We start from the raw sequence: 22,396 nt of genomic DNA, 5'->3' as shown, positions 1-22,396 counted from the left end.
ATTGAGCGAGGGGCAAGATTGTCAAAAAGTATAAAAATAAATTAAATTTAAAATCTACAAATACTCAAATGGCCAGAGTTACAATAACTATTTCGTTGATAGGTATATACATTCAGGAGTTTATAAAGGTAAGTGTGAATTAAAATTTATAATGAGACAACAAACAGAAAACGGTCTTGCAAGGATGAAAAACACACATTAGGGACTAGAAACAATGAGGAACTAAATTTTGAGGGTTATTCAAACGTTGTTTAACACTAACCTGTCAAGTTCGAAAGATGAAATTTTGTATATAAACTCCTCATTAAAATAAGGGGAAGCATATCCCATAAGCACGATATCAAGAACATTCACATTTTACGTACGGCATCTTCTACAAAAAGAATTTCTTTCGTACCTCACTACATTAGAATCACGAATACGGCTTTAAATTTGGAAAAGAAAATGCAGACAAAGAATGGGGTGTTGTTATAAAAAGTACAATATACATCTGGAAATGTTTATAAAAAGTCACAACTTTAACAAAGTTTGTGCTTCTTTGTTATATTTTGGTGGTGTCAGAGAACTATTATCAAATGGGCCTGGCACAACTGCCTCGCGACGGGATGCTGGGAATCAGTGAAACAAGATGGCGGCATCTTTATCTGTTTGCACCAATATGAAGTAGCCGAATATCATTAGATTTCTGTTAGCTGAAGGATTGAAACCAATCGAAACTCACTGTCGGATGGCAGTGCAATATGGTAAAAGTTGTTCGGGTTGAACACAACTGTACGAGTGGGCAGATAAGTTGAAACGGAATGTAACAGATGTTGAAGATTCGTCATACCCAGGACACTGTGTCTGTGCAGGCACGGAGAACAACATTGCGATAGTCGATGGGTTAATACGGGAAAACAAGCGTATTATGGTGAGTAATATTGCAGCAAAGATGAACATTTCCATCGGATCAGCCTACCATATTGTTCATGACGTACTGATGTTGTACGCCTGTTTACTAAGCTATTTATGTTTAGTGTCATTAGTATGTTTTGTATTCTAAGTAATCAAATAAATACAGTTTAATTTACACAGGTTTGTGTATGAAACGAGATCACAACTACGAATCGAAACGTAGTCCATTTTTCACCGTCGAAATCTTTGAAATATCTTTCTACAAAATTATATTAACATTTCCTACTGCTTTTGTTTCAGCAATACGAGAACATAAAATTGTCATCTAAAGACTATTCTAAAGGTTAAAGATTAAAACTATTCTAAAACACTGTTTCTCCGTTGTGTTGAAAGGTCGAGTTTTGTTGCAATGCATTTCTGAATCTGCACAGTTATTATTATTATTATTATTATTATTATTATTATTATTATTATTATTATTATTATTATTAGTAGTAGTAGTAGTAGTAGTAGTAGAAGTAGAAGAAGAAGAAGATGATGATGATGATGATGATCATCATCATCATCACCATAATAATAATAATAATAATAATAATAATAATAATAATATTATACACAGTCAAAGACTAAAAACAAATAACATGTCTACTTCTGAAGTTTATATAAAAGATACAGAAATGAAAATGAAATATTCAACATCACACGCTTATGATCTTTAGGCTAAAGGAGACTGATGATTAAAGTGCTTAACTATGAAAGAACTAGTAGAATGAGAATGTGGAAGGGAACGGGAGATACCAAAATTTTGCTTCCCAATATGTTAAAGACCATAGACCACCTACCTCTTCACAACACCTCAGGAAAAGCCCATCTCCTAGTTTCATGATATTAGCCTTATGAACAGCTGTCACCTTCTTTCGTCCATGTTTCGTTGCATAATCAAAAGCAAATTTAGCGATACGCAGAGATTTCGTTTTAGTTACAATTTTCAAGCACTCAATCACACCCTGGAATGAACAAAATAATTAACTGGGACATTAAATATTAGAACCAAATAATAATAATAATAATAATAATAATAATAATAAAATTCATATATTGTGCGTGAACAACATAAGTTACAAGAATTTCAGACTTATAATGTTATGGAAACATTCACTGTAATTCATAGAACTAAAGGGACACGCTTCTGTCTCTTTTAACTGATGCCGAAAGCAGTATATAAAGATGGAAAAATATGGAAAATAAACGATGCCTACGTCCCAAAAACGTCACTAAAACAAAGTTTAAACCGAACAAGATCATGTCACGTTAATTCGTATCCTTTAACAGGTATTCATTTACAATTTTGCCTAGTTTCCACTTGCTAAACTTTGCACCCCTTCTATGTTTTCCTAATAACGCTAAAATTTTGTTTTCGGCTCTTGTTCCTTGTCTGAAGTTTAAATTTAATCATGTTTTTTTTTCAAATATTTTTTTTAATCATTTTTTAAATGAAACAAGTCTCTCAATTTTCTTTTAACAAAAGAGACACTGACCAAAGCTTAAAACTTTATTTTAAATTATAATTTGTAACTGTTTCGGATATCTAGCATATCCTTCTTCAGACACGATCGAAATTAATGAAAATACAGACATATATATCAATATTACGGTTTCATTTACGTAAACATCGTGTAGATCATTACTTTTAAAAACTAAACAGTAAACCTCAATCAATCAGCCAATTACTTTCAAAATGGTGGATGCACATGGAGCTGGAAATTTATTTTTAATATCCTTAATAAGGATGAAATACTGTATTTCACTATTTGTTTGATGTTTGTTTCTCAACACCGAGGCTATTTGAGACATGGACATACAGATTAATGTGGAATTCGAAATACCGTAATGCATTCGATGCTCTTCCACCGGGAATCAAATACGTGCGCAGTAGCTACTAGACCAGCAAGATGGTATACGAAACTTGCTACATCCATTATTCTGCACTTTATCAATAAAATTAACTCTTAACTCTTGCAACTTGTGATATGTTTTCCTACGTTTACAACGATATTGTCTATCTTTGTACATACTTTTTAAGTATTGTTTATAGTTACGGGCACAAGTGTTATTTTGAAGGCACACGCACTTAAGAAGAAGAAGAAGAAGAAGAAGAAAGATATAAATTAAATGTTTGTATCTTATTAAAATATTTGTTAATTTGGTTGTTATGACGACTAGTTTATCTTTTTGATGTCGTTGTCTTGGCAATGTAGAAAGACAGAATAGAACAAAGTGCCATATTGTGTAGATTGATTCGATGATATTGTAATGTAACAATACGATATATTTTGAAAGTGAAAATATATGTTCTAAAGTGAATAACTGTGTTGTGCAATCCAGAATAATTTCGTAATCCGTATAAATTTACATTAGTAACCAGGGAAAGTCACGTAAAAAAAAATAATTAACGTTACACGTTCTTACGATTTTAATAGCTGTATTTGTTACGTCTTCAGTTTTTTTTTTTTTTTTTTTATGGTTATTTGCTTGCCGTGTTACCTCCCTCAACATTAAAAATTACGTTGTACAGATGTAAGTAATAATTTGTTTTGGCATTTTTTTTTTCAACCTACAACTGCAGGGAAAAAATTCTTCCATGTTTATAATGTTAAGAATCATATGCATATATAAGAAAAGGATTTCCGTAGATTCTTGTATGGATTTTGCTCTCTTTCCTAGAAAGCTGAATTTTTTTCTTCTTTCTTTTTGAACGATATCATAATCGCAGGGATGGCGAATGCGTCGGCCGCAGTCTACAAATAGCTTGCAGTAGAATGAATCGTACTGCCGACCATTGCTTTCCCCCTGCCATTACATCTTTCTTGACGGTTCTACCTTGACACTAGTCTTTCTTTTTGCCCGTTATTTAGTCTTCCTCTTAAAGGATTTGTCTTGATCCCTAAAGCAGAATGAGATGGGGTGCCATACACAACTCTAGTATAGTACCTAAACAAACTAGACTTTTATCATTGATATTATTATTATTATTATTATTAAAATACAAACGCACACACACTTATGTATCAACACATATATATGATTCTATCTAATGGGCTAGTCAACAGATAAGTAGAGCTCACGTGATTTCTGAAATGAAAAATAATAGCCTTCAAACCTTTAAAAAGGTTGGCCATTTCCGATGTACACTATTAAAAGAGTTTGCAAAAATGTCAGCTACGTTTCTTTTCCATAACAATAAACAAAATATCATCTAGGTACGTATAATCTATAAAATAAAAATGAAAGTGAATACGTTTGTCACTTTATAACTCTTGAACCACCAGACCGATCTCGATCAAATTTTCAACACGATCGGGTTTAGAATGTTTTTTATTATTTCACTTTCACGGTAGAACGTAGAGCAGAGGATGAGATATATAAAAATGATCAAAAATGACCAATATTAGTGTTGAATCTAGTTTTCGGGGTCATTGAGATGAACAGTGACACTACCGATGCCGCTTAAATCCAAATTTAGCCCCGCAACTTGGGGGAGGGGGAGATATATAACAATGATCAAAAATGACCGATATTAGTGTCGAATCCGTAGTTTTCGGGGTCGCTGAGACGAACACTGACACTTCCAATGCCATTTAAATCCAAAATCAGCCCCCATTAGTACTCCTATGGGGAATATTGACATGTAAAAATAATTGAGAATGACCGATATTAGTGTCCAATTCATAGTTTTTGGAGTCCCTAAGTTGATTGGTGACTGTTTTGGTGCATTTCATGTCCAAAATGAAACTATTCTACCCGTGCGAAGAACGGGCGCTCTGCTAGTATTTAATAACACTTATTTTTGGATACTTTAAGCACTCTGATTCAAATTAGTGATAAAACATTATTCGCAAAAAATGGAAGAGGGAATTTCCATTAGCCAATCTGTTTGCTGAATATACATTTTAACCCCCCCCCTTTTTTTTTATAAAAACTTCTAGTTACTTAAATATTTCTTAATTTCAAGTCTTTTCCATTTTCCTCATCTTCCTTTCTTTCTATTTTGGTTTGATTAATAATTTCATGACATATTGTAAGACCACCAATCTCGAAAAGCGAACGGTGAACGGTACACATCTATTTCCAATTAAGTAATTTTATAACCAGTGAACACATTTAATCTATTACACAAATTTTGTTCTTCATTAGAAATTTAAATTGTCCTTTAAATGAATATTCTTTATATATTCATCGTGCAGTTGATTTTACCGTCACAAGAACACTTTTCGGAATATTCATGTCATTGGACACTTTAGCCTGCGTCTGTCCTGCCTTCGTTTCATCAAACGTTTCCCGGTTTACGGAAAGGTCTGAAAACAGTGTCTGAGCCATGACAACGACAAACGAGGAGCTCAAACACGGAAAAATATAACCTTCACAAACACCTTGTTACTTGAATTGGAATGTTAATAGATCATGGACAATTTGACCAGATTATGTTATCGTTTTAACTTCGCCCATTTTGCACTGACCTACGTATACCATGTCTTGCCACAAAGATGGAAGAAGCATTTAAATAATAATAACAATAATAATGCTTTTACTCATAAAAGGAGCCACTGATAACAATGGCAATTTTAACCTTAAATTTTCAATGACGTCTGCCATTGTTATTAGTACAAATTTATTATGGAATCAACGTTGAAGAATTACAATGTGGATGAATTTCCTTTAATGTGTATAAACAAATTAAAAGTAAAAAGTGTAATTCTGTCGCCTCTTTACTATCGAAAGAAAATCTTAATGGTTTAACGTATAATAGTCTAAGTATTCCTCGTCCTACATTAAATCATTAAGATTTTATTTCCATAGTAAAGAAGCGACAGAAGGACACTTTTTACTTTTAATTTTTTTTATACACATTAAAGGAAATTCATCCACATTGTAGTTCTTCAACGTTGATTTCATAATCAATTTGTTCTGATGATGATAGCAGACCGTCATTGAAACGTTTAAGTTAAAATTGCCATTGTTACCAATGGGTGTTTATGTGAGTAAAAGTTTTAATATTATTAATTTTACATCTTAATAATACAATAAATAACTTATTCATTAATTCAATATTTTGATCTGAGATTATTAATCTCCCCATTAATGATGACCAACACACAAAATTAATTTATTCCATTTAACTGGTTTAAGTTTATAACTGAAAGAAGGAAGCTGAGTAATACCTTAACAGATTCATGCTCCAATGCAGAGTACTCTCCTTCTGTCTGTTCTCTGATAACAATCATATCGACATTTTGGTGGCGAGCCTTCACTCCTGGCAAGCTCTTCACATGAACCACGTTGGCAAAGAGGTCCAGGGAGTTTCTGAAAATAAAAGTTCACCTGTTACAACGAAAGTTAATTACTATATAAAAACTTATTCATAAGGCAAGCCACCAATACAAACAGTGGGATAATGTGACCACGAAACTCCATTCGATTAGACAGGTCTTTTAATAGCATGCTTCAGAATTATTCTCAGTCGAACGGATCATGCTATTTTGCTCTGTTTGTGGGTTTGAATGGATACACTTCAGTACTGTTACGCACATAAAGACATGTCTCTTAAAGAACTGAATTTTTCCTGGCGCCGTGATTTTACTAAGTATTCTCGGGCTATCAGCCACATCAAGATATTGACATCCGACGTTTTTAGTGCAGACCTTGCATTTATTTTTAAGGATTGTGATGAAGAGACCGGAGATTGTGGGCATATTATATATATATGGTGACTATTTAGAGGCGGAGTTATGAATGGAGATCTGTGATTGGCTGAGAGAAATGCTGGCTCCTAATTGGCTGTTGTTGTGGTTACAAGAAATGGCTTTGTTGAACGCTTGTTTTTTGTTCCTGAAAAGAGTCGATCATACAGGACTGAGTTGAAACCCGTTGTCTCTATTAAGATTGTTCCTTTTACGTGAGATAACTACGGCTTCCTTTATTATTCTGTCCCAAAAAGTTTCGTGTGCACAATATTTGATTATGTGAGATGTATGGTGCATAAGAAGAGATCTGAAGTGAAGAAGAATCATGGTTTCACGTCTTTTTTACTTTTTGACCTGTCCCAAATGGACCTTTTTTCTCGTTATAGGCTCAAATTACGAAACCTATTTTAAAACTTTGTTTTAAACCAATAGATAATCTGCTACACAATTTTCGCATCGTTGCAAAGGACGTGTTGTACGGGAAGCCAATACATCAACAGTGGAGATGATGACTGTAGGGAATACGTCAGTGCTTGTTCAGAGCCAAACAAAAACCTTTCTCGCATCGTCTAACTTAAGAGGCTCCCGTATCTTCTTTCGGGAAACACGTTGTCATGTAGAAGCAACATATGTACTCCCGAGAAAAACCGTAGACAATAGTGTAGCTAGTTTTTTTTTTTTTTTTTTTTTTTTTTTTTTTTTTTTAACGGGTGCTACTAACATTTGTATATGTCCATACACTATATATGTATATATATATCTAGCTTAGCATTAGGATAATCTTGGATTCTAATCTCGTCCATCACCCTCATTAAGGTTCTCTCAGGGTTTCTAGTAAGATGGTAACTATTATTTATATTATATATACACAATTCTATTATATATACACACGGAATTCCATTACATATACACACGAAGTCTCCTTTCTTTCTTAAAATGTAAACTCTGAAATGATCTCTTTTGTTTCATTTAAACTTAGTAAAAATACTTTTCAACAAAAAAGAAAGTTGTATAACGAACATCTGCTCCAAAGTCGTGAAAGTAAATGGTTTGTTTCTAGTAGTCTACTAAAAGGTTGGCATTTTAGGAATTGTCCGTAGTTGCTACTTCATTAAAAAGTTTTAAATGTTTGATAGTACAAAATATTTAACGATCTGTACTTCGTTTTTTTAAGTATCAACGTGCCACTACTGACAAGAAAACCCAAGTGCTCGAGTAGGGAGGCTCTGGCTCCCCTTTACCTCCACCACTGACTGCAAACGAGAAAACTTTGTAAGGACATCGACATTGATGCTATCTCTTCTCTGCTTAGATAGAACAATCAATTGCTTTCTCTGAGGTTACATTTTACAATATTAACTTTTGGTACAGGTCTCGTATTTACTCATGCGAAATAAACAGAAAAGGACCCCGCACAATCCTTATGGAGATAGGATTTCGATGAAATTGCTTGAAACAGTGAGTGTTGTGGATATTGTGATCCAGAGAAAAAGTGTCAAGGGTAACCACCTATCACTGACCGTTTGGCCACTACAGGGTTGCTTTTCTGGGATCAAAGATAACGATATTCTGGATATCTGTGAAAAAGAATGAAACCGTGATATGTTGTAGATGTTGTGATCCTGAGAAAAGGTCTCAATGGTCGCAACCATCGTTTGGTCACTATGAGGCCACCCTTTTCGTGTAATCTACAACATTTCACGGTTTTAAGCAATTCCACCGAAATCCAGAATATCGTTACCTTCTGCTGTTTTTTAAAAAAGTGGCTTCGTAGTGGTCAAAGGTCAGTGATTAATGGTTATACCCATTGAGACTTTTTTTCAGGATGACATGATATACAAAATATCACGGTTTCAGTCTTTTACACCAAAATCCAGAATATACTATCTTCGGTTTTTTTTTTTTTTTTTTTTTTTTTTTTTTTTTTTTTGTAAGTGGCCTTGCAGTGGCAAAACGGTCAGTGATCGGTGGGTTTGCCCATTGAAACTTTTTCTCAGGATCACAATATCCACGACACATCACGGTTTCAAGCAATTTCACCGAAATTCAATTTCGATAAGGATTGTGCGGGGTCCTTTGATCACTTCTGCCCAACCACTACTCTCAGTGTCACTTATAAGATAGTCACAAAAACTGGAAAATATGATTTTAAAACAATCTTGGATCTTAGCAGTTCTCTTCCATTACTTTTCTACAATTGACATTATACTAAAAATTACATCAGAGCCTTTGTGAGTACACACAATCATTCGGAACAAGGAATTATTCCTTCTAATTTGTAATGTAATCAGTAAAAAGCACAAGTTTTAAGTGAAACCACAAGTACGTAAAGGAAAAATTTTCTATGTGGTTTGTAGTTTTACAAATTGTTCCAAAATTCTAGAAATTCTACGGTAGTCGCGACGCCTTTGGAGATGTATGAAGGAGGGGAACAATTTGTGAAACTGAAAAATAGCTTGACAATAGAATCACCAAAGCGGATACAAGTAAAGGTGAAACAGTCTTATGAATGAGAAGAGAACGTGACGATTATGTCAAGAAAACTCTAAGTACAATTTTTTTTCTTTATTTTGAGTATTTTTGTCTTTCATCCTTTGTCCGAAGATATAATTCTTTAATTGGAATTGCTTCCTTCCATACAATTTATTCACTTCTATTTCAGTACTTAGTGACAGGGTGAAAAAAGTATTCTTTTAAAAACTTGTTTTATGACTTACCAGATTTATTATTATTATTATTATTATTATTTTAAAGAAGAGAGAAACTGATTTTTTATTATCATTGCTCACTGTATTTTTTTTCTCTTACTTGCACATCACAAGATTTTGATTTGTATATCTCTATTTACAACTAAAAGGAATATAGATTTTGACGTACTTTATAGATAACATAGATTTTTCAGTACGTTTTAATAGATATTTCTTATAAAATTAGTGATTTTTAAAATATAAGAGTGCATATTAATAAATATCAATATATTAAGATATCGGAAATTAGATTCCATAGCAGACGAATTTCCACTTCCACTTTGGAAAATAATAATAATAATAATGAACATAATAGAGAAAATAATATTGATGTCAGAGTTAAGGTGTGTCGTTCGCTGGTTTGCTTTGTACAACTTATTCTCTGATAACGTGATCTAATTTTCAATAATCTACTGAAAATACGTATTTCATTCCGTCGCTTCATTTCTATTTTTAAAAGACATTAGAGAGAAACAAAAAGTAATTTTAGTATTGTATAGATGCTTATGTCTTGGAATACCACTTAGGCTAGATTTGTCAATGAGACGTCCTAGATTCAGTCCCAGCATCAGGCAGTCAGAAGCAAGGGTTTTCTTCAGGTCAACAAGCAAATGAGAGAATATTACTCTATAAATAGCGTTCAGGTCGATTCCTAATGATGTAAACCAAGCTGGCGCAGAGTAATAGTTTGTGTTTTTATTTCGAATTGGAAATATCTGGGTTCGAATCCAATGGCCATCCATCCTGACTGGTTTCTCCTCAGGTACGCCAGGCGAATACTCAGATGAATGTAGGTACTGATCAACTTCTTTCCATTTCCTTTGTTATTGTTGATGTTAGTGGATGTAGCGAACCTTCTACCATTCGAGTCGATCGGCATTTGTAAGAGTGTGTGTGCGATAATTCTCATAAAAATTATCCTATTTTAACGAAACTTGGTATGTGACTTTCTTCAACTTGCAGGAAAACCGTATTATTTTGGGTTGCAATCCATCAATAATAAGGGCGTACTATCCACCCTATATTGTAACTTTGAACATATACATGCAAGATCAGTTTCCTATATAAACTACATAAAATATACTACTATAAACAAAACATACTGTGTAGTTTCTTCAGGTATATCTGATTATCTCCACACCTTGATAACAAAGTTTGGTAAGAATGAAAGGATGAACTTAAAACTCCCTCGTGACTATATTGTTGGTGTGAGACCCAGATTTGATTCTCGGTGGGAGCTGAGGTGGTTGGCATCTATAGTTCTACGTCTCGTATAGCCTCGGTGCTCAACAGGATGCTACGCTCTAAATCAAACAACCCAATAAAAAAAAAAAAAAAATCCCACAATAATTTTCGCTAAGAAAAAAAGGTTCGATTTTGGTATAATATGTCCTACATTTTCTTTAAGGCTTTCCAATCATCCTCTCTGCATGGAGTTAAGATCAGTAAGTAATGGATTTTCTCTGCTGCTTTTCTTTTACATTTCAACTTGTAAAACTCACCCTGTTTTACATATATGAGCGTATTTTCTTTGACTCTTCTTAGTGATTGCCACTGCTTGGGATTAAAATCGGTCGAAAATGAGCAGTAGCATCGTATAATGAGATGGATTACTCCCCATCCATCCCCAATTAAAAATACGAACCACAATATCTTTCAGGAAAACGTTAGATTGTGATGTAATAGGGTGCATATTTTTAAAGCTTCACAATCAATCCCATTACGTGGATTTAAATTCAACAACCAATATTGAGAGTGTGACCTCGCCCCCTTCCTCCATGCGAACATGTTTTTAAAAATATGATCTATGATGACCTTCGTAGAGAAGTAATTTTAATCAAATACGGCTAATTTCTTCTGACGAATGAATTTTTCCCATAGACCCAGTGTACGATTTATTAAAAGATTAGACATTTACTCCTTTGGTTTGGGATTGAAATTAGCGAATATGAAGAGGAAGGATCGTTCGCTTCAACAATGCACACTATCAATAGTTCCATTGTAAATTCGCCTCGCAGGTTGTATCTGGAAGTTTCTTACATAAATAGTCTTTATCTTGCTCTTCAATTATCATTAGCGTCCTTATCCTAAAATAACAACAGCCTGTTACATAACATTTGTGTATTCATATTTTTTAGACTCTAACCTTTTACTTTAGAATAATAATAACAATAAAAAAATAAGGTTTTATTGGTTTAAACTAGCCAACCCTACCTTCTAACATTGCAAATTGTACGCAAAATAATGTCCGATTAGTGATAAACCAAATTTGTAATCTCTAGTTGGCGGCAGAAAGAAATGTCTAACAATTATCATTAACATACCTTAACTTCATATTGAGAGTCTGTAACTCTCCTGTGACGCTATAGTCAGGAGTAGCCAAAATACCCTTGAGACAAATTCCATTCTTTGCAATGGACTCCGCAACCTTTTCCAACGGTGCACTCAAAGTGTGCTGAACTTCACTCAGAAAATATTCCTCAAACACCACTGGGACTCCGGCTGCCTGGAAATTAATACAAATGTCCCTTCAAATATAATAATAAACTAACACAATTACTTTACACATTACACAGGTTTGTAACAGATAACAATCAGATATTTTATTTTCGAAGGTGTTCACAGTGCGGGAGGCTTTACTCTAACCTAGACGTTTAAACCACAAACACAGAAGGTAGGATTTTTGAATACAATATGCAAAGTAATATTCTATGACTTACATGAATTAGAATTTGTAATGGCTACAAAGGAAAGAAGCTGTGTTCACAGAGAGCAGAAGGTAAGGTTGCCAAATGAAGATTAGTTAGTCTTATGTTCTTATTCTAGGAGTCGATCGTCAATTTGTGGTACTACATGTTTTTCATGTAAACATTTGTAGTGACAAATGTTTTGGACTGATTGTAAAAGTACAAAATTAAACAATGCTTGAAAAAAAAAGCTGAACCTGAATAACAGATGGATTATTATCTATAATAAGTAACCACTATTCGATATCTCTTATTTACTCATAATTTTCTGGTGTTATCACTAGAGACAAGGGCTGGTTTGCTACCAGTAAGTACTCGAACAGAATCATGGAAATACATATGCTTTTGCATTTAATCTGTTTGAAAATGAATACATCGATGCACATTTACGTTTCGGTTAATATTGGTAGACAGACAAAATACAGAAAAAAACAAAAAATCGAAAGTACGTATATCCATTCCATTGTAGGATGGCCAGTGCATAAAACACTTCGCCAAGGTATAGTATCAGAAAAAGTTAGCTGATCTGAATACAGTGGATTCATAGAGTTATGAATTAAACAGTTCTACTGCGAAATCATTTAAAACTAGTTTACTGACGTTCGAGGGCAGTTATTCGAAGACTAGCTACTATACTTTAAAACAGCCTAATAAATACTGTTGCGGGTAGGCTACACGAGGCAATTTGTGACCTATTAAGTCCTAGGTATGAGGAATAAGGTATCGAGGAAACGAACAATATTAGGAAAAACCATCTTTATCATCACATAAGACTATTGACATCGCAGCAGGAATCGAAGTGCTGAAACATGAAGTCTAGGTATCTTTTCATGACAAACAGGTACAAAAAGTGGTAAACAAAGTTCCTTACTTAATAATAAATAACAGAAACACTTGGGTTAGGAGAGTGGATACGTAAAGTTTTAAAATCATGCAACAACGATAAGATGAATGTGTCTGTCATTGGGCGTCAGACATGTTATCATTGAAATAATTTCGCAAAATCTGTCATTGAAGCGTCCATACTCAAGAAAGATTAAAATAATAATAATAAAAGCTATCTGCACAATTAACACAATTACTGATATTCAGAAAACCTGGATATTTTAAGGTTAGATTTCATTAAATTAATGGAAAACAACTTCCGTCTTGAACGTGTAAGTTAGTTTACTTGTGGAAAAAATTATCTGTAGTTTGAAATTAATACTACAGTAGCTGTAATTGCTACAGTATATGGAAATACTAATGCAATTGAATCTAGTAATCGATGATAAGAGGATTCAGATAGTGGTTCCAGTGAATTCTGTGTTTGAAGGATGATGATACTGATAGTGGTTATTAAAAATGGTATAATGAATTTCAATATTTGGAAGAAATTGACTTCTTTATGTCCGTTCTGAAAACAGCATTTTGGATGGACCAGAACATACGATATTAACTAAAAGAGCAGATTAAAAATGATCACAAGTCTGATGTTATATATATATAAAGTGACAGATCGAAACAAAGGAAAGTACCTTTTTCAAGTTTCGATACATGAACTATGATTTCTAGAAAGTCAGGAAGGGCTTCAAAGGTGGAATCTGATGCAAACTGTGGAGTCATAATAATAATAATAATAATAATAATAATAATAATAATAATAATAATAATAATAATAATAATAATAATAATAATAATAATAATAATAATAAAAGTAAATCAAAAGCAGTTGACCCTTTGCAGATACAGTTCAAACGAAATCACTATGAGGCACGTCGTAGCAGCGAGTCAAACAGCAGCAGAACTAAAAAACAAAGGAGGGTATTTTTGGAACTTGTAATCGCTGTAAGTTGATTAGCTGAGGAATTCAATGGGGACGTCAGAACCGAGGCTATTCATCCCTGTCACGATAGAGGTTAAAGCCTCGATTTCTAACTCAAACATGGATTATGAAGCTGAAAGCTAATAATAAAGTGAAGAGCATAAATGAATGGTTAGAAAGAGAGAATTTAAAAACTTAGTAAAGATACCATAAAAGGAAAAGCAAAGATAAAGAATAAGTAACATTAGGTAAAGAGAAAACATAATAATAATAATAATGATAATCTTGAAACATCAAACACTAAAGGAATGCTCCCAAAACATTGGTGAATCTGTCCCTAACCTCATTAATTATTTGGTTATTCGTTAATTTTTATTATTTAGTTTCGTAATATTTGAAATAATTAGATTTTGTAGTTTAATTACATCGATGACGTCACGTATCTACGTAGCATAATAGGAGCAGAAATACAAAAAAAAAAAAAAAAAAAAAAAAGCTTTTACTAATATAATTCATTTAGGTTAGTAAATCAATTAGTTTTTCCTCTTAAAACATTACTTAAAGAACTTAATCCATATCGACTCTGGAACTATTATTTACATAATTCATACTTTTCTGAACACAGTATGTACTTCTTCATTAAAATTAAAATAAGTCGTAACAGTTTCAATTACTTAACGTCAAGTTATTGAAACTGTTATGACTTATTTTAATTTTAATAAATAAGTATTTAGTCTGGACAGAAACGTGTGAATTATTTACTTAAAGAAGAATTAAGATTTATACTGTTACAATTATTTTTATTTACAATAGTTAACGTGTCAGATTTAGTGTAATGTAGGATTACTTTCTTATTTATATCCCGCATGTTTAAATGGGCGTTGCCCTATTTACAAACATGTAAACCCTTCTAGTGAGTAAAAAAGGAAGCAAATATTGTATAGGATTACGTATTGGTATAGGATTACAAGGATTCTCAACAAAAGGGAGGTAACTGTCATAATAATAATAATAATAATAATAATAATAATAATAATAATAATAATAATAATAATAATTTAATATTTTCTCATTTTATTCAGCCATTTTGATATTAATTGACAGTTTGACTCAGTAAGATTTTCCAGTATTTGGAGTTTAAATTAGTAATGAACAATTAACTATTTGAACACTATCATGAATGAAATTCAATGGTTGTGACTTGGTATTGTATGTAAGTTCCCACTTGTTTGACAGCTGTAGAAATAAATTAGTGGTGAAATTAAACTATTTTGCTTTCACTTTTGATTAATAAATGGGTAATTTTGGCAGTATTACATCTTCAACGTGAAGAGTGCGTTTGCAGTATGTTTTGCTGACAAATATTTAACTAGCAAATTGGGGGAGTAAGACAATTTACAGTCTCCCATTTCTATAGCCAATGGTGACTACCTGTACAATTTGTAATAATTCCTTGTACAATTCGTAACAATGTACTTTAGCAGACTGTTGCCACTGAATTCTACAATGAAATTTGTCTTCAGTTCCTTAACCTAAAACGGACATATGAAAGAAACGCAGTTACTAATGAATCTTGCATGTTATACGAGGGGTGTTCAAATAAAAAGGTACGAAACGACACTGTGGGTATAATCGAAGTCTTCATTCAAAAGTGATCACCAGATGCCTGAGCACAACTATCCCACTGTTTTACGAGCCGAAGGATTCCTTGTTCTCAGAATTACTGAGGCTGTGACAGTAGCTAGTCGTCCACTGTGTCCTTCAGTTTGTCGTCCGAATTGAAGTGCTTCCACCCCCACCCCACCCGTTTCCATTTTTATTTATTTTATTTTTAAAGCGGACCAAACAGATGGAAGTTGCAGGACGACATGCCCGGGCTATAGAGCGGATGCTCAAGCTGTTTCCACTTGAACTTGTCCAGCACACTTTATGTGACCTGAGAGACGTGTAGACGAGTGTTACGGATGTTACCGTGGAGCAGAATCACTCCCTTCGTGAGTAGCCTAAGCCGTTTGCTCTTGATGGACTTGCTTAGGTTACAGTGTCTTACAATACACGGCACTATTAATGGTTTTTCCGTGTTCAAGGAATTCGATGAGTATCAGACCTTGGACGTCGAAAAAGACAGTGAGCATCACCCTGCCTACTGAGGACGCAGCTTTGAATTTTTTAGGGTCAGATGACGAGGCATGCTGTGTCCATTGCATATATATATATATATATATATATATATATATTTTTAAGTCATTTAGTGCATTCAGAACTTTATAAAGGACTTATGTTGAATGTTGTTGTATACCTTATACACCTTGTATACCTTAACATGAAAGCCTCTATTTCGCCCAAGGAAAGTCTAAAATCTGATAAAAATCACTTTCAATGTGATCACCTTAGTTGTGCCAATAATATACTAACAAATAGCTCAAAAACCCAGGTGGGTTTTAAAGTGGGTTTTTTCAGGTGGGTCCAACCCGAAAAAAACACCGGGTTTTTTCGGGCTGGACCCACTTGGGCCCAAACCCTGGTTTCTAATTAGTTTCTTTTGCGATATATATTTAATCTTAACAGGTAGGCATTCTCCTTCCCCCCTTGGTAGTTTGTGTTACAAAAATACCTAGGTAGTGCGAGGGTTAAGTAGCATGTAAAAAAACACTGAAAAGTGTAATTTCTGTCCTTCGCCTGGTTCCGATTCGCTTGTCAGTGCGAGCGCATATGTTCAGAAAAAAAAAGTTGATACACAGTACAGAATGTATGATGGTGGCCGTATCAGCACGCTCGTTTGCTGAAGTCACGAAATCACGAACATTTCACAATGACAATGCTGATTAAGGAAAACAAAGTTAATACTTGAAAATTTGGTAATGGAATATTTATTGTTTTAATTTGTAACATTCCCATTCCTTACCTACAACACTCACAACATTTTGCATTGTTATAACAGAATGCATACAAAGCATGCACACTACAAAATAGGGTTGTGTTCACAGTACTACATAATTAATACCTAAATATTAATACTAACTAGTACACATGTCGTAACACTTACGTATCTGATTTACAAAGGGTTTATTTCATTTCTTCTCTAAACTATTATCTTACCAGTTTATTTACGAGCTCTAAATAAATAGCCAAAATTTATTGCAAATCAGTGGGTATGACCCTGGAACAAAATTGGTCCATAAATTAAAGGGTCCGCCACGTCAGCTTAATTTAGAAGCGGGTCTTCCAAACTTCTGTGACATCGTATATTAGTCAAAGGCACCAAAATCGCATGAAATAATAATATGGATAGGTCAAGAATCAACTTTATCCACAATGGCTTGTGGTAGATTTCAAACAATGTATTACCACTATCAAAAGTGAGCAACCATTTCTACAATTTGCCTTCTCCAAGTTTATACCCATTTGCGCACAAGATGTTTAACTTGGAGAACGATGTGTCTTCTGTAAATTTTAGGAACACATACTCAATCAGTTGTTTCTTTTTGAAGATATTAACAACAAATTATTAACGCGGTTACCTACTTCAGTTGACGATTGTATAACGTACGGAAGAATTATTCTCTCTAAAGCAATACACCTCCGCAAAAATAAATATAAAATACGCCGACCTATACTTTTCTTTTTATCCAGCAACCAAGTTGTTTGGAACTTCATCTTGGTATATTGTTCAGAACTGGTGCCTAACCCATACACCGCGATATTTCCATTCATCAGTAACTGCTAATCAGATCTTTACATAAGTTTCTTCAAAATTAAAGCAGTTCCACAAGGTCTATTTCACTTCATATGATCGTATGAATGACTATAGAAATCATGCGTTTATAGAAATGATACAAAATACTACCTAGATATTTACAACTAAAGTTTACTAATATTAACAACAGAATTCACGATCTGACGTAAAAAGTTTTAAACTATATCTACATACAATCCTGTTCAAAAAACTCTGGCCACTCACTCTTCTTTTAAATACCTGCTACTTACTTTGGTTTAAAACGAAGAAATATCTAAACAAACTCATATTTATTTGACTTAAATCCACTGACCGACAAAAATTGAAGATTTTCAAAGAGAAGTGGGTGTCCAGGTATCTGTAACTGTATTGCTTCACGTATGTTAAAACAGACATTCTCTCGATCATGAGCATAGACTTTGGTCAATCACATTTCCTTTGCATTTTGGTTCCTCTACACCAGTGGTTGCCAAAATTATGAAGCTTTTGTGCTACTTACTGTTTTCAAATCCTACTGTGGGCTACCAACCAAAAGAACTACTAACTTTTTAAAAATAATCTTACATTTATTTATTGGCTATAAACTTAGGAATCAAGGCTAACCAACCGAAGCGTTAACACGATCTACCGAAAATGTCCCCGCTAGCTACGATAGCTCGCAATCCGATCACTCCTCTGCACAAAGTAACACTAAAGATCAATATTCGAACAAAGGACCTCCAGATTACAACTTAAGCACTTTGCCATCGGGTATGCATGAATTCAATACAGAATAGGATCTACATTAATTTTATTCCCGTTTAATCACAAATGTACGTTACCAAAATTAAACATAAAATAAAATATCGTAACGGGACTGTCACATCCACACTTGTACTTTGATTTAATTCAGCCTGTGCTCATGATAAAAGTTACATTCTAAACGCCGGCACTGCCTGTAATTTTGACATAGAACAGCCACAATATGTTAATTTCAACATATTATTTAGGAGAAAAAAATTGTTGACAGTTGGCCAACATTTTAGTACCTGTACCAAAAAACGATATAAATTAAAAACGTGGTCCTCAACTTCTGTCAAATGGATGAAAGGTAGAGTGGAGATAGAGCAACGGCCCACAAGGTTCTTGGTTCAAAAAAATCATGTAAAGGTTGAGGTGATACGCTGGAAATAAACAAGGATTACATAAAACAAATAAAATAAGATAAAAAAAATAAAATAAAAAAGAAACAGTGTAACGGAATTAAATGTTAGTAATGGCGTGCTTTTCTCGTATTCGGGAGGTCCCTGATCTAGAAATTATCAATAAATTCTTGTACAACTAATTTTTAAATCGCGTGCAAGGAACAGATTTTAAATCTATTTTTATTACTAACCCTTCCGTGATTAATCATTTTAAATGCTTCTGCTCCAGCCTTATTGGGAGTGAATGGGACTATGAGTCTTTTTAAAAAAATCTACCTCCTTCACAATATTAAGCATAAAAAAAGGACACGTTTATATGAAAAATATATCCACTAATTTCTTTATTTCATTAAAGAAATATTACAGTAACCTGCACTGTGTTAACCTCATTACTAATAATTCAAATATAATAGAAGCAAATGATATTTTTTGTTAACACCCAGTGGAAAAGTGACTGACTGGACGGGGACTCGAACCCGGCTTACCATACTGATGCGTTAATCAGTACGCCACCCAGTCCGCTTCCCAGAACAGCCGCTCGCTCTCGAAGTCGGTGCTCTCCACTCGGGCCACGTAAGTTGTACCACAGACCACTGCTGTGCTTGGACAATCCTGTGTCAATATACCGAGCACCTCTAGTGGTCTGTGGTACAACTCACATGGACAGAGTGGAGAGCACCGACTTCGAGAGTAAGTGGCTGTTCTGGGAAGCGGACTGGGTGGCGTAGTGGTTAACGCATCGGTACGGTAAGCCGGGTTCGAGTCCCCGTCCAGTCAGTCACTTTTCCACTCTTTGCCTGTTATAGAATTCACATCTACAGAGGATCTGGTATGTGTAAAATATCTTTTGTTTCCACTTTCATTAAGATATTTTTTTGTTATTGAACCTTCTGCTTGCAAACTTTCGACGTTCGTAAATCGAAATTCTGGCACGATTACAGAATTTATATATATATATATATATATATATATATCTGATTCTATAAAAATTACCTTTGTAAATATTGCAGATCCCAATTCTTATCCAGCTTCCTTTACCTATGTTAAGTTCTGGATTTTTGTGCGGATGTAGAAATGTTCAAATATATTTGCATAGAAAGTTCAGGACTTAACATAGATAAACGAAATGTAGGTACGGATACATAGGGAGGAGCAAAACCTACCTACTAAGTTTAAAAGTAATTTTCTCTGGAACTAAGTTGTAAAATTTGAGAAACTTATGTGATATATTATGAGCATTTGTCGATCTCAAGTCATATCATTATTGTTTAGATTATTGACTACGAAAGACTACAATACTCAACAGTGGTTTTGTTATTTCAATGGAGGTTTTTTACAAAGTCATCTCCAATTCTGAGATAAATTGTGAAAAATTGTTGAAAGTTAAGGAAAAATATACTGAGCATATTGATCTATAAATGGCAGGCTAGATAATTAAGCTGATCTGAGTTTGACGTCCCTTTCAGCAGTGAGGCTATATGAAACATGGACCTGAGATTCGAACCACATGGGCTTCCGTAGGGTATGCTATCCACATAGCCACGAGAAAGCTAGGGAGGATATATAATCGGAACTAAAACTTAAGTGAGAATTCTACGTCTTTCCATTTTTTTCAGTTATTTACAATTAAAGTTGGTAGCTACGTTTTGCTCCCTCCTGTATATTATCCTAAGGGCAGTATTTTGCACGAATCACTCAGTAGATCAAGCATTGCAATAAGCTCACCATTATCTTATGCAAAACAAACTTTCATATTCGTTAAAATATTTTTGTCTCAGGTGATTTGTGAAAGCTTACTCTTGAACTTACCTTAAAGACCTCCTGAACGGAGTATACCAGCTCTGGTCCAACACCATCGCCAGGAATTAGTGTGCATGTGGTGCTGCCTTCAGGCTTTGACACGGGCGCTTGCTGAAAAACAATTTTTCATACTATTATTTTGAAAAGCTTCACAATTAATACGTACGGACACTTTTTTTTTTTTTTTTTAAATATATATTAAGAAGGTAAACGCTTCGTGTAGCACTCATAGACCTAGAGAAAACATCTAACTATGTAACAATAAAGAACTTCCACCAGACTGGAATGGAAGAAATAATGTGGTTGAAGCTGCCAGCGTAGTTACAAATTAAATTCGTATTCATATTGCTAAGAGTAAATATCACATTTCTTTCTTAACATTTGAGAATGAACACTAGGAAACACGAATATTGGAACTGGAACAAGGAAGAAAGTGTTTATTAAATTCGTATTCATATTGCTAAGAGTAAATATCACATTTCTTTCTTAACATTTGAGAATGAACACTAGGAAACACGAATATTGGAACTGGGACAAGGAAGAAAGTGTTTATGGTAACAAATAAAGAACAGAAGGATGGAAGCATGTTTACATTTAAATTCGCACTCGATGTCGTGATTTTGGGAGAAAGAAGTACAAAAACAATTGAACAAATGGGATCAGCATAAACTAAGAGAAAAGAAAACTCATAATCATAGTTACTAAATTGTGCTCTTGGGTACATAGTTTAAAACTCAAATATCCCGCCTTGTACCCATAATTTCCATTCGTACCTATAACTTTCATTCGTGTTCAAGTTATTGTCTCCACAATATTTTAATTCTCTCTGAACTCATCTTCAAATGCATACGTGATGTTAGTTGAAATCTACGACGGTGATTTAGAAAGTAATGCCTCCAAGTCTACTAGTTTGGCCAATAGTACTGCAAACATTCTAAACTGTTTATGATTAATGCAATGATGTTTAAAGTATAGAATGTTATTTGTTTCAACTTTCTATCTCTTCTCGTTTCACAGTAATGCTGCAATCCATGGCGTCCAGTGGTGACGCCCAGTTGAAATAGCGGACTGTCAATGGATTTGTGACTATAGAAAGTTGTGCGTCCAGCAACATTCATCGTCGGCGACGAGTCGTGGATACACCATTACGACTCGGAAATGAAGCGTTGGTCGATGGAGTACCGCCAAATGTAACTCTCCTCCAACAAAAAAATTCAAAGTTGTCCCATCTACTGTCCAAGTGTTGTTGACATTCTGCCTATAGTCCGGATCTTGCGCCCTGCGAATTTGGCTCTTCCTCAGATTTAAGGGTCAACGCTACAGTTGTAACGCGGAGGTGGAAGCAGCAGCTCGGCAATCGTGTCGCCAGCAGCCACCACAATTCTTCGCCGACGGCCTGAAAAACCTTGTTTCGTTGGTGCAAGTGTGTTGTCCGCATGGGGACTATGTTGAAAAACGATCCCATCATTTGTAGCTGACATTGCAAGCTTTCTGTAACGGTGCTATCTGCCACAAACATTTAGAGGCATCACTTTCTGAATCACCCTCGTACATTATTATATCACTGTAAAACTTGTAAATACATAAAATGGCATCGAATATTCCGTGGTACTCTTCTGTCAGTTCTGTTCACCACTTCTGAGTCTCTGTGCAAACAAACCTATTGCCTTAACTTCTGCAACTATATCTTGTGTCCACTGCTTTAGTTGCTTAAGCCTGTTTATGGTCTGGCAAAATTGCGGA

The 22,396-nt window shown here is 34.2% G+C and overlaps 1 protein-coding gene across 2 annotated transcripts in view; it reads right to left on the bottom strand.

Annotated features, from left to right (window-relative positions):
• The window catches only part of Idh3b (isocitrate dehydrogenase [NAD] subunit beta, mitochondrial), a 53,614-nt gene that overhangs the window by 13,959 nt on the left and 17,259 nt on the right, over positions 1 to 22,396 (bottom strand). For both annotated transcript variants that reach the window (XM_081734529.1, XM_081734530.1), the window contains exons 3-6: positions 20,663 to 20,764; positions 11,707 to 11,888; positions 6,114 to 6,255; positions 1,737 to 1,901 (exon numbers count right to left, since the gene is read on the bottom strand). In XM_081734529.1, coding sequence (XP_081590655.1) covers positions 1,737 to 1,901; positions 6,114 to 6,255; positions 11,707 to 11,888; positions 20,663 to 20,764 — 591 coding nt within the window. The remainder of the gene's footprint in view (positions 1 to 1,736; positions 1,902 to 6,113; positions 6,256 to 11,706; positions 11,889 to 20,662; positions 20,765 to 22,396) is intronic.

This window comes from Thermobia domestica, chromosome 12 (genome assembly GCF_964235325.1).
Source record: "Thermobia domestica chromosome 12, izTheDome1.hap1.1, whole genome shotgun sequence".
Classification (NCBI taxonomy): domain Eukaryota; kingdom Metazoa; phylum Arthropoda; class Insecta; order Zygentoma; family Lepismatidae; genus Thermobia; species Thermobia domestica.
The sequence above is the reverse complement of the archived record's forward strand: the minus strand, read 5'-3'. Positions and strand labels throughout refer to the sequence as shown.